Below are 13373 nucleotides of genomic sequence, written 5' to 3' on the forward strand. Positions count from 1 at the left end.
TAGGTCTTCAAAGAGGAAACTACCTAATCTCTATAAGCTTTTCCCTAAAGTTTTTTGTGAGGAAATTTTTTTACCTCTTTCTCATTTTTTTCATCTTTCATTATCCTAAATCTTCAAAAGAAGGTTTATAAAGTAAAATTTCATTGATGCAGGTGATAAATTGTTTGAAACAAAAAGACTATAAATATCTAGAGGTGATTTTACATATCATACTCATTTTGATTTCCAAATTGGTCTTAAGATCAACCTTTGAATCAAACCAACCTATTCATGTTGGATAATAGCTATGTTTGAATGTAGAAGTGATCAAGAATTGAGCCATGCTCCTTCAAGAACCTAGTCAGCCCGTCCTATTGGTTTGTTCAAGAAAAATTATTCAATGTTTTAGAAAAAACGAAGATTGTAATTGGAAACGAGAAATTAAAATACTCATCTCTATGAAGGAATAACAAAATATGGTCACAATAGAAGCTCCCGTGATGAACATATAACTAGGATTTCATGGGAATTTTTTTTTATCTCAAAGAAGGATTCACCAAAATACACACATTTTTGTTTTGGAAGAAATCAGTTATAAATCTCCCTTTTTTTTTTATTATCTAAATGCATTTCTTTTTGAGTGATGCTACAGACGGCCACGCTGGGCCGTCTCCGGCCACTGGACGGCCGATCCGAGCCGTCCAAAAATTCTAAAAAAAAAAAACGAGGGGGCCCACGCGGAAATCAACGGCATCCGAGGTGTGTAAGGTGCTTGATCCGAGCACTCTTTTTTCGTGTATATATGTATATTCGCAGGAATATACATATATACACGAAAAAAGGGTGCTCGGATCAAGCACCTTACACACCTCGGATGCCGTTGATTCCCGCAAGGGGTCCCTTCGTTTTTTTTTATAGAATTTTTGGACGGCTCGGATCGGCGTCCGGTGGCCGGAGACGGCCCGGTGCGGCCGTCCCTACGATTTCGGTACCGACGGGGTCGGTACCAATATCATTTATGTGGTTTCTTTTTTAAGTTCTTGCTCGCATGAAATTATAAAAACTATCTATTGCTATTAATTTCTTCCCCCATGAAATGAACAACGTTGCTTCTTTGTGAATAAAAAAGGAAATACTTTTATTTAAAAGGAAAGTCTAATGGCCTATTTGGAACATGTGGAGAGTGATGGAATGAGAAGAAAAAAATAATTATGAAATAAAGTGTCAAAAAAATTTGACTATGCTCAATCCTATGTTTTGTAAATTACCCCTCTCTTTTCAAACTAAATAAACAAGGATGGAGAAAACTGGAATTTTCCCTTCTCTTCTCCAAGTTCTAAACAAATCCTAAAAATCCTCCAAGTTCCAAACAAGCCCTAAAAATCCATTATTTTTGTATACTTGGATGGTGTTCACTAAACTATATGAAATGGACAAGTTGTTCTCGTTATCCATAATAGTAAAGTTAATTTCCCTAAACTATATGGACATGATGGTATAGTTAAGTGCAAATAAGTTTGCCAAAGTCAAGAAGTAGTAGAAAACAAATATAGTAGAAACAAGGTCTTAGAGTGTGTTCCAATTTATCCCCTTAGAAAAAAATACTTATTTGTAATATTTAAACTTAAAAATAATAAGTTTATAGAAATAAAAAAATATGTAATATGAATCTTATTTGATTGAGATCTATCAAACCGTATAGTTATGAGTATTTTTTAATAAAATTATTATTTTTAAGTTTAAAAATAAATTTTTATTTTTTAAATAGTTAAAAGTATTTGAAAAAATGGAACGGGATTAATAGAGAATTGATGCAATCATGAAATCCCACCATAACACCTCCCTCCAACGAAATCTTAAAAATTTGACTTTTTAGACACCTGGCCCACACGGCCCCACCCACATTGTCACATTTTGTCGACAATCCCGCGTACAAATTGAATTGAAAAAGATTAAAACCATTACTCACATAACGATGATTGGTCTGTATTTTTAACCTTTCCTCACCACAGCCAGTCACCTTTCTCCCTCGCATAAGCAATCTCGACAAGGAGTCCAATGCCAAGAGAGAGAGAAGAGACAACTCACAGAAGAGAGAGAGAGACCCTCTTCTACTCCAACTCTTCTTCTCTTCTCTTCTCTTCTTCTAATAACAAACCCGAAACCTAATCGACTCTCTCAGCGATCGCTTCTTTTCAATCTCAGCAGGTCACTTTTCTCATTATCTTTTTTATTTATGTACGTAGAGACTTTTGTATGTGTATTGTATTGTACTCATTCAGGATTTCTACTGTCTGTAACGGATATCGGCTGAACACACGGAACGGTAATTTGATCTTGTTGATTTGTTCCGAGCAGATCTCATAGTTTCAATCAACCATGTTTTCCAAGGTTTTCGGAAAGCCTAAGCAAGAAACAAACCCTCTCGCAACGTTAGAAAAATTGAACGAGGTACAGTTATGATATGATCACGTTAATCTGTTATATTCTTCCGTTTATTTGGTTCGTATCATGTGGTTTATGCGTATATATGTTGGCGTTCGTATATAATTTCTTTGTAGAACCTAGAATTCGAGGTGCGATGCTGGTCGATTTATGTGGTGATTCGATTATACTTTGTGGACTGCATGAATAAGAATTTGGTTATTGTCGTAGTAAATCTGTAGTTGTCTGCATTAGTTTTGGGTGAGGTCCATGAGGTGGTATTGTCTTATGTGGAGCTACAAATATCAGCATAATATTTAGTATTCCTCCTGTATAATCGCTTTGACATCCTTTTCAGATGGCCGTGCATGTTATCTAATGATTTGTATTAATTTCGACACTTCGACAAAATTCCCTTTTATTTTGTTGCAATTGTAGACCCTGGAAGCGTAATGCCTTCTTTTGTTTGCAGCATGGAATTGGACATCCCACATCCCACATTGCATACTGATGCTTGATTTATGACAGTGTCAATGCACTTTAAAACCTCTTCGCATATTCCTTCAGTTTGGTTACTCAAGTATGGATCTTACGTCATTCCTCGTTTTTGGGAGATTTAGTGATAGGTCCACTATAGACATTTCATAAGCCCACAAGTCCACCTAATAGTTTTGTAAAGCCACAAGTCCACACAACCTAAACCCTAGGGTATCATATGAAAGTGCTTAAAACCCTAAACTCTATGAAAGTGCCTAAACCACTAAAACTCTATAATAGGAAAGGGTACCCTAAAACCCTATAAAAGTGCCTAAACCCTAGGGTATCCCACGCTAGGATAATCTACCCTACCCTAGGGTACCCTATCCTATAATAAAAAAGTGCATCCTAAAATCTTATGAAAGTGCCTAAACCCTAGGGTACCCTACCCTACTCTAGGGTACCCTAAAATGGACTTGAGACCTTACAAAATTAATAGGTGGACTCGTGGGCTTATGAAGTTCACATAATGGACCTAAGACTAATTTTCTATTTTTTTTATTGATCTTTGTACTCTGTCGCGCTCATGGGTGGGTGATGGAGGAATGAGATGGTGATAAGCTATTGATGCGAGTGTTGAAATATACTAGCTAGGACTCAATGCATCATTATTTGACGTTTGAACTTTGAACTGTGCGAGTGACACCATACACTCATGTTTAGTGAAAGAGTGGAAAGTGTGGAGCACAAGGGTCAGAGAGAGACCTGGTTCAGTTTTCCACTTTTCATTGCTGTCCGCTTCTAAATTAATGGTAACTGCTTAAGATTTCATTCGATAAACTGAAAACACAGAAAAAGGGAAAAAGAAAGAACTAATGGAGAAACTCACCGTCCACATACTTTTGAAGGTAGTTGTTAACATTATTTCTTCCACGGAAACAGGAGAGAAACTGGAAGACTCGAGTTTAGTATGGAACAGAGTTATTTAGTTGTTGCTCTTAGTATTGAATACCTGTTTTGTTCTGGCTGACTTAGAGTCGGCCCTGACTTTTCGGGGGCTTAAAGCAAAAATTAAAATATGGCCTCTTTTGCTGGACTATTATAAGGGATAACAAAGTAGGAGAGGTCTTTACAATTCATAATTTTTTGGAGGCCTAAAGCGGCCGCAACACTTGCTTTAGCTCAAGACCGGCTCTGGGCTGACTGAGCTTGAACTCTTTGCTTTCCCCCTTAACATTAGTCTTAATCTAGTGTTGGAGCATTATGAAGGCAAGGCTCAGAGCTTTCCCCCTTAACATTAGTCTTAATCCAGTGTTGGAGCATTATGAAGCCAAGGCCATTGAGCTGAGCCATGACCATTTTGAAACTAAAGCTTTAGAGTAGGTAATTTAGTGAAAAGTGAAGAAGTCAAGATTGAGAAGGCTGATCGGTTTAGATTTCACCGTAAATTTTTATTTGGTTACTTTGATATTGGTGCCATGCCACCTCAATAGGAGAACAATGACAACTCATAGGTTGATTTCAAGTAGTAGACTTGCTTATCTAGAGTTTGCTTGATCTGCTAAGTTGAATGTTTTGATTAGAGGTTGTAAGAATATTCTTCTTTTATTGACAATAGAATCTCAATTCTAAGTGAAATTAAATGAACAAATGTTGTGCTTGAAGACCGGCGGGTTGAAAGGGACTTGTTATATGGAGGGTTCAGAACTTTTACCTTGTTGCTGTTGAACATGTTATCAGGAAAACAATTGTGCAGGCTGTCCCTTTTTTTTTTTTTTTGGGGGGGGGGGGGTTGGGTTAAGATTTTATAGACGAAAACCAATTACAAAAGCATAGGGGCATTCCCCAGATTTACAATCCACCAGCTACTAGGAGCTAAAACTGATCCAAACTAACAAATGTAAGCATACAACTGCCCACAAAGAAAAAACAGAACCAAAGTAGAGATTCAGATCCTAGCTAGGATTCTATCTGGAAAGTTCCAAATAGAGCAAAGCTCCAAATTCCTAGCTGTCCTCTTTACACCTTTCCATGAACTAACACAAGCACGTATACCAGTGCTGACCTTGATCTCCATCTGTTGCGCATTACTTGAATGGTGTTGAAAGACCCTTCTGTTCCTTTCACCCCAAACATGGTAAATGACAACAGCTAAAGAGAGTTTAAAAACCAGATAACCAAATTGGGATCCAGAATCTGTTAGATTTCTTGGAGGGTTCCAACCTAAAACCAATTGGCAATATGTGGAGTAGCCTCTAGAATATATTAACCAAGCTTGGGTGGCTTAGATGAGCGATGTGGGACAAGTCTAACGCTCCCCCTCACGGGCAGCCCGGATGCACGTGGAGGTGATAGACCAGGAGCTGACTGACTAACTCTGGCGACAGAGATGATAGAGACTTTCCCACGAGAGGTGAGGCCACTCAAGACCTAGCTTTGATACCATGTTAGATTTCTTGGAGGGTTCCAACCTAAAACCAATTGACAATAGGTGGAGTAGCCTCTAGAATACATTAACCAAGCTTGGGTGGCTTAGATGAGCGATGTGGGACAAGTCTAACAGAATCATGCTGAATTAACCAGTCAATGATATGAGCCATATTATTTGACAAGCAAGAGGATCTGTTCTTGCTACGGATAGTCTGCCAGATTTGAGTACAGAAGGGACAGTGGAAAAAGAGATGGTAATGACTTTCCTCAGCAACTGAGGAAAGTCATAATCATCTCTTTTTTCGTCTGCTTTAGCTGATTATTTCGATGGGCCTTTTGTTTGCCTTAGCGGTCCAGATCGTTCATTTGTCGTCGGTGAATCTATCGTAGGAGGTTAGATTCGTTAAAATATTGTCTAGTTATTTCATTTTGCCATGTCAGCTGGAAGTACAGGTTTTCTTCTGATATGAAAGAGTCAATTATTGTTTTCATACCAACGTAGTGCTTTTGGGAATCATTGTTGCAAGGTGCTAATTACGAACTTTTTGGTTACTATGCACAGACACTTGAAATGCTGGAGAAAAAGGAGAAAGTTCTCCTGAGGAAGGCTGCTGCAGAGATAGAAAGAGCTAAGGAATTTACCAGAGCAAAGAACAAAAGAGGTGTGGCTGGAAACATAGAAATATTGCTTTTAGCTATGTATGTATTTGTTTTTTTGGAAGGAACTATATTTTTGTATGGCTTTTTTCTTGAGAATTATAATTTGTAAATGTTGGGTTTTTTTCTGTTCCACTAGGTTGTGGAATGCCTAGTTTCATAATTTTTGGTGTGTAGCTATTTGCTTTAGTGTTTTCTCACTTTGTAAGGCATCTATATGTGTTAGGGATGTTTACTTTGAATCCAAGCTTCTCTTTTTCATTTCTACCTTTTCCCCTCATTCTCCAACAACATTGTACAACATTGTACGAGAGGTAGATTTAGTCCATGGTATTTCTTGAAAAGATGGTACATGGGACAGCATCATGGAGTGCAAATTGGAATGTCTTTGAACTAATAACATGGCTCGTGTTCTCCACTTTCCAATACCCTTTGATGATCTTTTGTGATGAGGTATCATTATCTCGAGCATAGCTTTTCTACCAACTGTATCATGCTTTCTATTACCTTTTTATCAAAATAATAGTAACAATGCATGGTATTTTGCTTTCTCATTTATCTTTTGGTTTGCGGGATTTTTCTGAATTATCAGAATGCTACTTATTATTTACTGCAAAACGATTCAGCATGTGATGCATCTTTTCCTCAAATCAAATATTAGTTGCAGTTCTTGTCGTGAAGTTTTATCAATGAACTGTGCTCTTGTTAACACGACTGTAGCATATTTGGTAATTATCTCGATTTTTCCCGTCGCTCATGTACTTTTGGTGTTTGAAATTTGCTTGTCTCAAGAGTTATGAAAGTGTGAATGAGTCCAAGCATGCATTCTATTTTGCTTCCATTTGCATATTGTATAGTATGTTTACTAGAGAAATGTTACCATCTGGTGCGATGTTTTCCTATTCACCTTTGTACCTTATTGGTTTTTGTTCAGCGGCAATACAATGTTTAAAGAGGAAGAGACTTTACGAACAGCAAGTTGAACAGCTTGGAAACTTTCAGTTGCGCATCCATGATCAGGTGTCGTGGCAGTAACTTGAATTCTGATAGACTCATGCTGTGTTTATTTGATGTCATGAGTAATTCCTCCTTTTTACAACAAGCTTTATTTTAAATTTTAGATGATAATGCTGGAAGGTTCAAAAGCTACCACAGAGACTGTTGCTGCTTTGAGAACCGGGGCTGCTGCAATGAAAGCCATGCAAAAAGCAACGTAAGTTCCATCTATGTAATGTGATAGATTATAATTGGTATTTCCTAGACTGCATTGGCCTCTGTCACTGGCAATTTCTGAATTCAAGTAGAAGCATAGCACGCTGTATGGATATGGGATCAGTTTACATGGGCACTTTTCGGGCTGATGGCGTAATTGTCTATGTTCTGGTCTTGCATACACACTGAATTATTGGTTTTGATTTTGACGTTTTCTAAAGACATCATTTTTGGGGATTAGTTTCATATTTTGAGATGCAGTTTAAGGTGTTGGATCCAAGCTGGGGTATTATATCGTTCCATTTTAGATGTGTTCTTCTGGTATGGTCGAACTTATGCCAAGTAGGCAAGTATGCATAGCATTCAAGTTCACAAGACCACTGGACGTGTCTTCATGGACACAGGACAATTCAGCACTGTTGAAGAGAAATGGCGTTTCTTCCCATAATATGCCAATTTCATATGTCGACAGGCTATGAAGCACCGGCATTCCAAATAGGTCGCCGTATCCTTGTCGGGACACGTAGGGAACACGACTAAATACGTGGCCTGTCCCTTATATTTTATTGATTTTTGGAGGGGGACACGACAGGGGTAGATTGTAAAATTTTCAAATTTTCCTGCAGTAAACATGCTATCGCTTAAGTTTTTTGGTTTAAGTATAATCAAGTTTATATTTAACTATTGTAACACATTGATAACATATCTGGAAGTCGGAAAAGAAGAAAAAAATTGCAGGAAACCCTAGGTCGATCATCAATAGATTGAAGCTCTTTGTGTGTGTGTGTGTGTGTAATATGTATCATATCTATCTGTATTCTACAAAGCACAGGTACTACTAAAACCTCTACTTACTTGTACCTGCGACCGGTACAGCAGTACTTGGCGTGGTACTTCTAAGTATGTACAGGGTAAACGAAACACGTACCAAGATTTTTTTCTATAATTACAACTGTACGACAGAAGTATCAATACATATCAAGCCATACCCAATACAAAAAATGAAGCTCGTAGTTGAGACGTCATGTTTCTATGCTTAGCATGATTCTAGAATAAAGATTTCTGTCCATAGGTTCTCTAGTATAATGGCATTAAACTTTGATTTGTACCTTAAGGTTGGTGTTAAAACTTAAAAACAGTTATTTGATGTTGGATTCTTAATTGCCAAAGTCGTTTAGCTTGTATATCTATTTGACGTGCAAGTTGCTACGTGTGATACATTGCTCTATATTGGAGAAATACAACTGCTATAGCCGTACCCTACACTATTAGGTTTTGCCGCACCATTGTGCCCGTATGGTACGTATGTATGTATATATACATAACCGTGTCCATGTCCCCATTTTTTAAGAATTTCCGTGTCCGTGACCATTTTTCTAAGCAGTTCTTTTCCAATTGTTCAACTTCCTGGCGGTGAGCTCCATCTTTGTATATCTGCATTGAGGCAACAGGGAGCATTTGTGTATTATTTGCTTTGCTTTCCTTGTATATATGGTAGATTTCCTTTCCATAGAGATATATTCGGAGAGGATTTTTCTGGATCTAAAGGTTGTCTGACCACATCTTACAATGCAGGAATATCGATGACGTGGACAAAACAATGGACGAGATTAACGAGCAGACTGAGAACATGAAACAGATCCAGGAGGCACTTTCAGCACCTATTGGTTCAGCCGCTGATTTTGACGAAGTATTTACTCGCTTTTCAGTTCCATTGAGTGCATTATTTCTGGCAAAGAGTATAGCATTTTCTAATCAATGACTTCTGCAGGATGAATTAGAGGCAGAACTGGAAGAACTGGAAGGGTCTGAGTTGGAGGAACAGCTTCTCCAGCCTGCCACAACTGTACTCTCTCCTCCGCTGTCTGCTCCAGAGGGCAAGATAAGACCGCCTGTTCGTCCAGCTCCCCGCAAGAACACAGCTGAGGAAGATGAGCTTGCTGCTTTACAAGCTGAGATGGCACTTTGAAAGGTTAATAGTTAATACTCAAATACGGTTATGTTATACTCGAATTTGTCACGGGCTACTTCTATTTTCCTGTCATCATTCAGCTGCTGTTGCATTGAAGTTTTACATCTCTGATCCTTTAAATTTCGACCTTCCTGCTTTTCTTTTTTCTGAGAAAAATTTAGAACTTCATTTTTCTACTCCTAACAATCTGTGAAATTCAGCTGCTGTAGCCTTTGCATACCTCATGCACAAACCACCACTGCAAAATCCGAGATGTTAGTCTCATGATCAATTTAGGCTTTCCCAAAAAAGGTGTTTTTGCAGAAGGGATCAACAAATTGTTAAGTTGAGGGCAGAAGTGGGGTTCCTGCCGTTGAGGGCTTGTGTCTTGTTATGCAAAAACTGAGAGCAATTTAGTTCATTTTGGTGTTTTATATTGTACGTAATTACTTTTTTTTTTTTTTGGAAATTACTAACTTCACAGAGAAGTGAAGCTGGTTTATCAATATGCTATCATTGAATGCAGCATTGGGTGATAATATTTCCGTGAGTAAGCATCTTACTTTTTCCTCTTCCCCCGCGAACATCAATGGCATTTTATGATTTCAAACAATTTGATTATCATTTAATGTTTCCATCTTTTCGCTTTGTCCAGCAACTTTCATTCGCGAAAAAGACCACGCGTATTTCCTTTGTTCACTTGCATGTCTGCTACTGGAGTGTTTAGCTTCTGTTGTTAGTCGACTTAGTGAACCAAATTCTCTTTTTGGTAAAGATAATTCTTATTAAAAGAACCACACCAAAAATAAAACCCAAAGGAATACCTTGACAGCCAACCCAACAACGGAACAAAACCTCCCTATTGCCAGAAAACATCAAAGAATAGCCAAGCCAAAACTTAGGTACAGGTCCGTTTTTCAACTTGATAGAAAATCTTTAGGTAAATCCCACTCTTTTCTGCTTTCTGCTGAATTGTTCGGCAGAACACTTTTCCAGCTCATCATGTGTGCCCTTATTTTTCCTACTATGTCATTGCTGACTGTGGCTGCTTCTATTTGCTTTTGCTGGAAATTTTTTGTAGTTTCTGTCCCTCAATGTGTGGTAGACTCGTGCTAAGAAGGAAAGCTTCAAAATCGAGCTTTCAGCATATTTTTCTTTTCCCCTTCTTGAAGACCCCAATCCAGCAGTACCTTCTCATTCTTTCTAGGAAATCCCAGGAAACCACACTTCTGGAGCACCAGATCCCACACCTGATAGGTAAAGTTACCTAAAAATTTCGAGTCTACGAAAGATCGAGTGTTTATTCTATTAGGGCTCCCGATCGTTCTGGTTGCTTATCGATCTAGAACGATGTCCCACTCTATAGAAAATTCTTCAAAATAGTCTATTTTTCTCCATTAAACGGAAGATCCAAAAAAATTTGAATCTGACAAGTCACCTCATTAGTAATTTCCCAATTGGCTAATCTGTCCTGAGTTGATAATTTGCCCCAGCAGGCCATCCATGAAATGAAAGACCATGTAGGCACCTGGTGGCTGAACCACACCAGGTGGCACAAACTCGCTTTTAGGCCTCTCTGATATGATAGCGTTTCAGGCAGTCCTAGAACTATATTCTCCACTTGCTGAGGGGACCCAGAGAGCCCTATCCTTTTCTTCCTCACGGGGAAAACAAATCAAATTCTTAACAGATAGTTGGATTTTGGGAAAGGGAGAGAAAAGAAGGATTGTGGTTTCTCACCATAACTCACTAAAGTGATGGGATTTGATAAGAAACAACATGAACAAATAAAGGTTCATCTTCTTTTGTTGTTTTCTTTATTTCATTATTTTTCATCTCCTTTAATTAGTTTATATGTGAAAACATTATCCTTTCTTTCCATCTGCACTCTTTTTCACCATCCAAAGAGGCTGTAAGGCGTTTGGATAGAAAATATTAATGCTATTATGTTGGCCATCGTTGCAGTTACATTTTCAACAACTAAGAAGAGATTCTTTCAAGCTTGGATGTCGGCTATGATGCTCGTCGTTTGCTGGTGCTTCCTCTCCTGTCCACTAGGTTACAAATTGTGTAGATAACATTGATTGGCATTCTTCTTTAAAATGTTTTCGAAGGTATATTGGAATTTTCTTTATTCATCTGGTTACGGATTCTACCTTCTGTTTGTAAAATGATTTTTCAGTTTCCTTTACTTTTGAAGTTTGGACATGTAAAAGAATTTCTGGTCCAGGGGCATGGATGTGGGAAACAATTTACTGTGATTATCTGTACAGTTATTTTGCCGATCAACAAAAATCTGTACAAGATACAGACACAGGAGCATCTCTAGTAGATACTTTGAATGTCAAATACTACCAAAGAAGTACGAAGGTTTTGTATGGCTATTGAAGTATTTCAGCAAAGCTCTTCATGCTGACATTTTGAACTCTAGCGTCTGCTGAAATACTTGGGAAAGCTAATGATTTGTCCGTATCATGCACAAGGGGCCACGTTAATCTTGTACGTATCGTTCCAATTTTATCAGTTGCAATCATTAGGGTTCTGCCCTTGGAAAACAGAACTGGACTGATGCTAGACCCAAACCAAGTGGTCGGGTTCTAATCTTGTTGCTGCGATTCGCAATTCTCTCTCTATTTCCTTCTTACTGGTTCTCTATTTCAAAGGTACCGTAAGAAGCTTTTTGGGCCTTACGTGATTTAATTTACTATCAAAATGGACAAGAATACGCACAATTTATGATTCTGTAACTTCTGTTGGTGAATTTCATGGGCTGGGCGGTTGTTCTAACTCAATTAATTGGTAACGAAAGTCGTGGCACGTGATTGGTAATCGGTACATATAAAAATTCCTGAGTCTGTATATAGTACTAATATTGAACTGAAGCGGACCCTGCTGGCCCATTGGACAGCATGGGTGTTTTTTTTTTTTTTTTGCGTATATAACGGTTCATGATGTGTTATGATAATTAATACCCATCAATGACAAGATAAGATTATTTGTTAATATTGAAAATGTCCTTAGCAGGTATTAATTATCAAAATACTTCATTGGCTGTCATTTCCCTCTTTTTTTTTTTAACCGACAAAAGTTAATTTCATTATTCATAAAGGGCAAAAAATGAAACCATTCGTACAACATAAGAGACCCCCCGCATGCGTGTTGACCCTGCATTAAGTCACGTTTTTTATTTTATTTTATTTTATAGATAGATAACATGCACATCGAGATAATCTCAAGGGGTTAGCAAAGTGGATATGAAAAAGCAATAAGTGTTTGATCATGAGGTCACATGTTCGAATTCCATGAAGGTCAAGCATCCCAAATCTTGGAGTCACTGGAGGTTATGTCCGGTTGTTATTTTCAGAGCCTCAAAATTAGTTGAGATGCATGCAAGTTGACTCGAATATCTTGTTATCAAAAAAAATTAAAACATGCACATTGAGATCTACACAATGAACATTTTTTTTTGCCATTCGTTAATCCTATTTTACTCTATCTAGGGAGACTAGGGGAGGGGGAGAGGTGCTTAGGGGAATCGAACCATGACCATGTGTATAAGAGTATTAGAGAGGCACCAATTGCACTCCACCCCACTTACACACAATGAACAAGTTAGATCGTCACTTAAAGTTACGATGAGTCTCATTTTCATCACATGAGGGATTTCTTGAGTAATCACTACATGATAGATGAGTCTCATTTTCATCACACGAGGGATTTCTTGAGTAATCGCTACATGATAGTGTCCGGATCCTCTTGTTTAAGCTACAAATAAATACCAAGGCTGTTCCACATTTAATAAAAAAAAAGAACTTTAAGAAAAAGAAGGTAATTTCAAGGTCAAAAATCATGTGTTTACGTAAATAATTTTCCTACCAATATGGATCTTGTTTGGTAGATCTCATTGAGATAATTTAAACAGTGCAAAAAAAATTTAAAAATATTTTTTATTTTTGTTATATTTGAATTTGAAATTACATTTAAAAAAAAGAAAAAGGTTTTGGAAGAAAGTGGAACGTCCTTCCGCCACACACATTTGATTATTCATATGTTTCTATGATATCACTAAGAAGCCTTCGGAGTCATGGGATAAGCTTAAAGATGTCTTAATTAACTGAAAATATTCTTATACAAGTTAAGAGCAAAGGGATTAAGATATTGTAGTTTTCTATTGAATATTAGTACTAATTGTCAGTGTTAAGTGGTTGGAAGGTCTTAATATTCTCTTAGAGCTGGAATGACA

The 13373-nt window shown here is 37.6% G+C and overlaps 1 protein-coding gene across 3 annotated transcripts; it reads left to right on the forward strand.

The window, feature by feature from the left end:
* Nucleotides 1–1947: 1947 nt before the first annotated feature.
* LOC131333370 (vacuolar protein sorting-associated protein 32 homolog 2-like) lies at nt 1948–11546 on the forward strand. Of its 3 annotated transcripts, none has more exons than XR_009201783.1 (9): nt 1948–2187; nt 2338–2430; nt 5873–5972; nt 6902–6987; nt 7089–7180; nt 8755–8869; nt 8951–9151; nt 9615–9680; nt 11096–11546. XR_009201783.1 is itself a non-coding variant. In XM_058367855.1 (8 exons), the coding sequence occupies exons 2-7, from the start codon at nt 2359–2361 to the stop codon at nt 9146–9148; spliced, it is 663 nt and encodes a 220-aa protein (XP_058223838.1). In that variant the 5' UTR covers nt 1948–2187; nt 2338–2358; the 3' UTR covers nt 9149–9151; nt 11096–11546. The 3 variants fall into 3 exon arrangements, 1 of the variants encoding a protein (XP_058223838.1); XR_009201784.1 differs by having other exon boundaries at nt 9615–9676; XM_058367855.1 differs by lacking the exon at nt 9615–9680.
* Nucleotides 11547–13373: the final 1827 nt, after the last annotated feature.

This window comes from Rhododendron vialii, chromosome 7a (assembly GCF_030253575.1).
Source record: "Rhododendron vialii isolate Sample 1 chromosome 7a, ASM3025357v1".
NCBI classification, from domain to species: domain Eukaryota; kingdom Viridiplantae; phylum Streptophyta; class Magnoliopsida; order Ericales; family Ericaceae; genus Rhododendron; species Rhododendron vialii.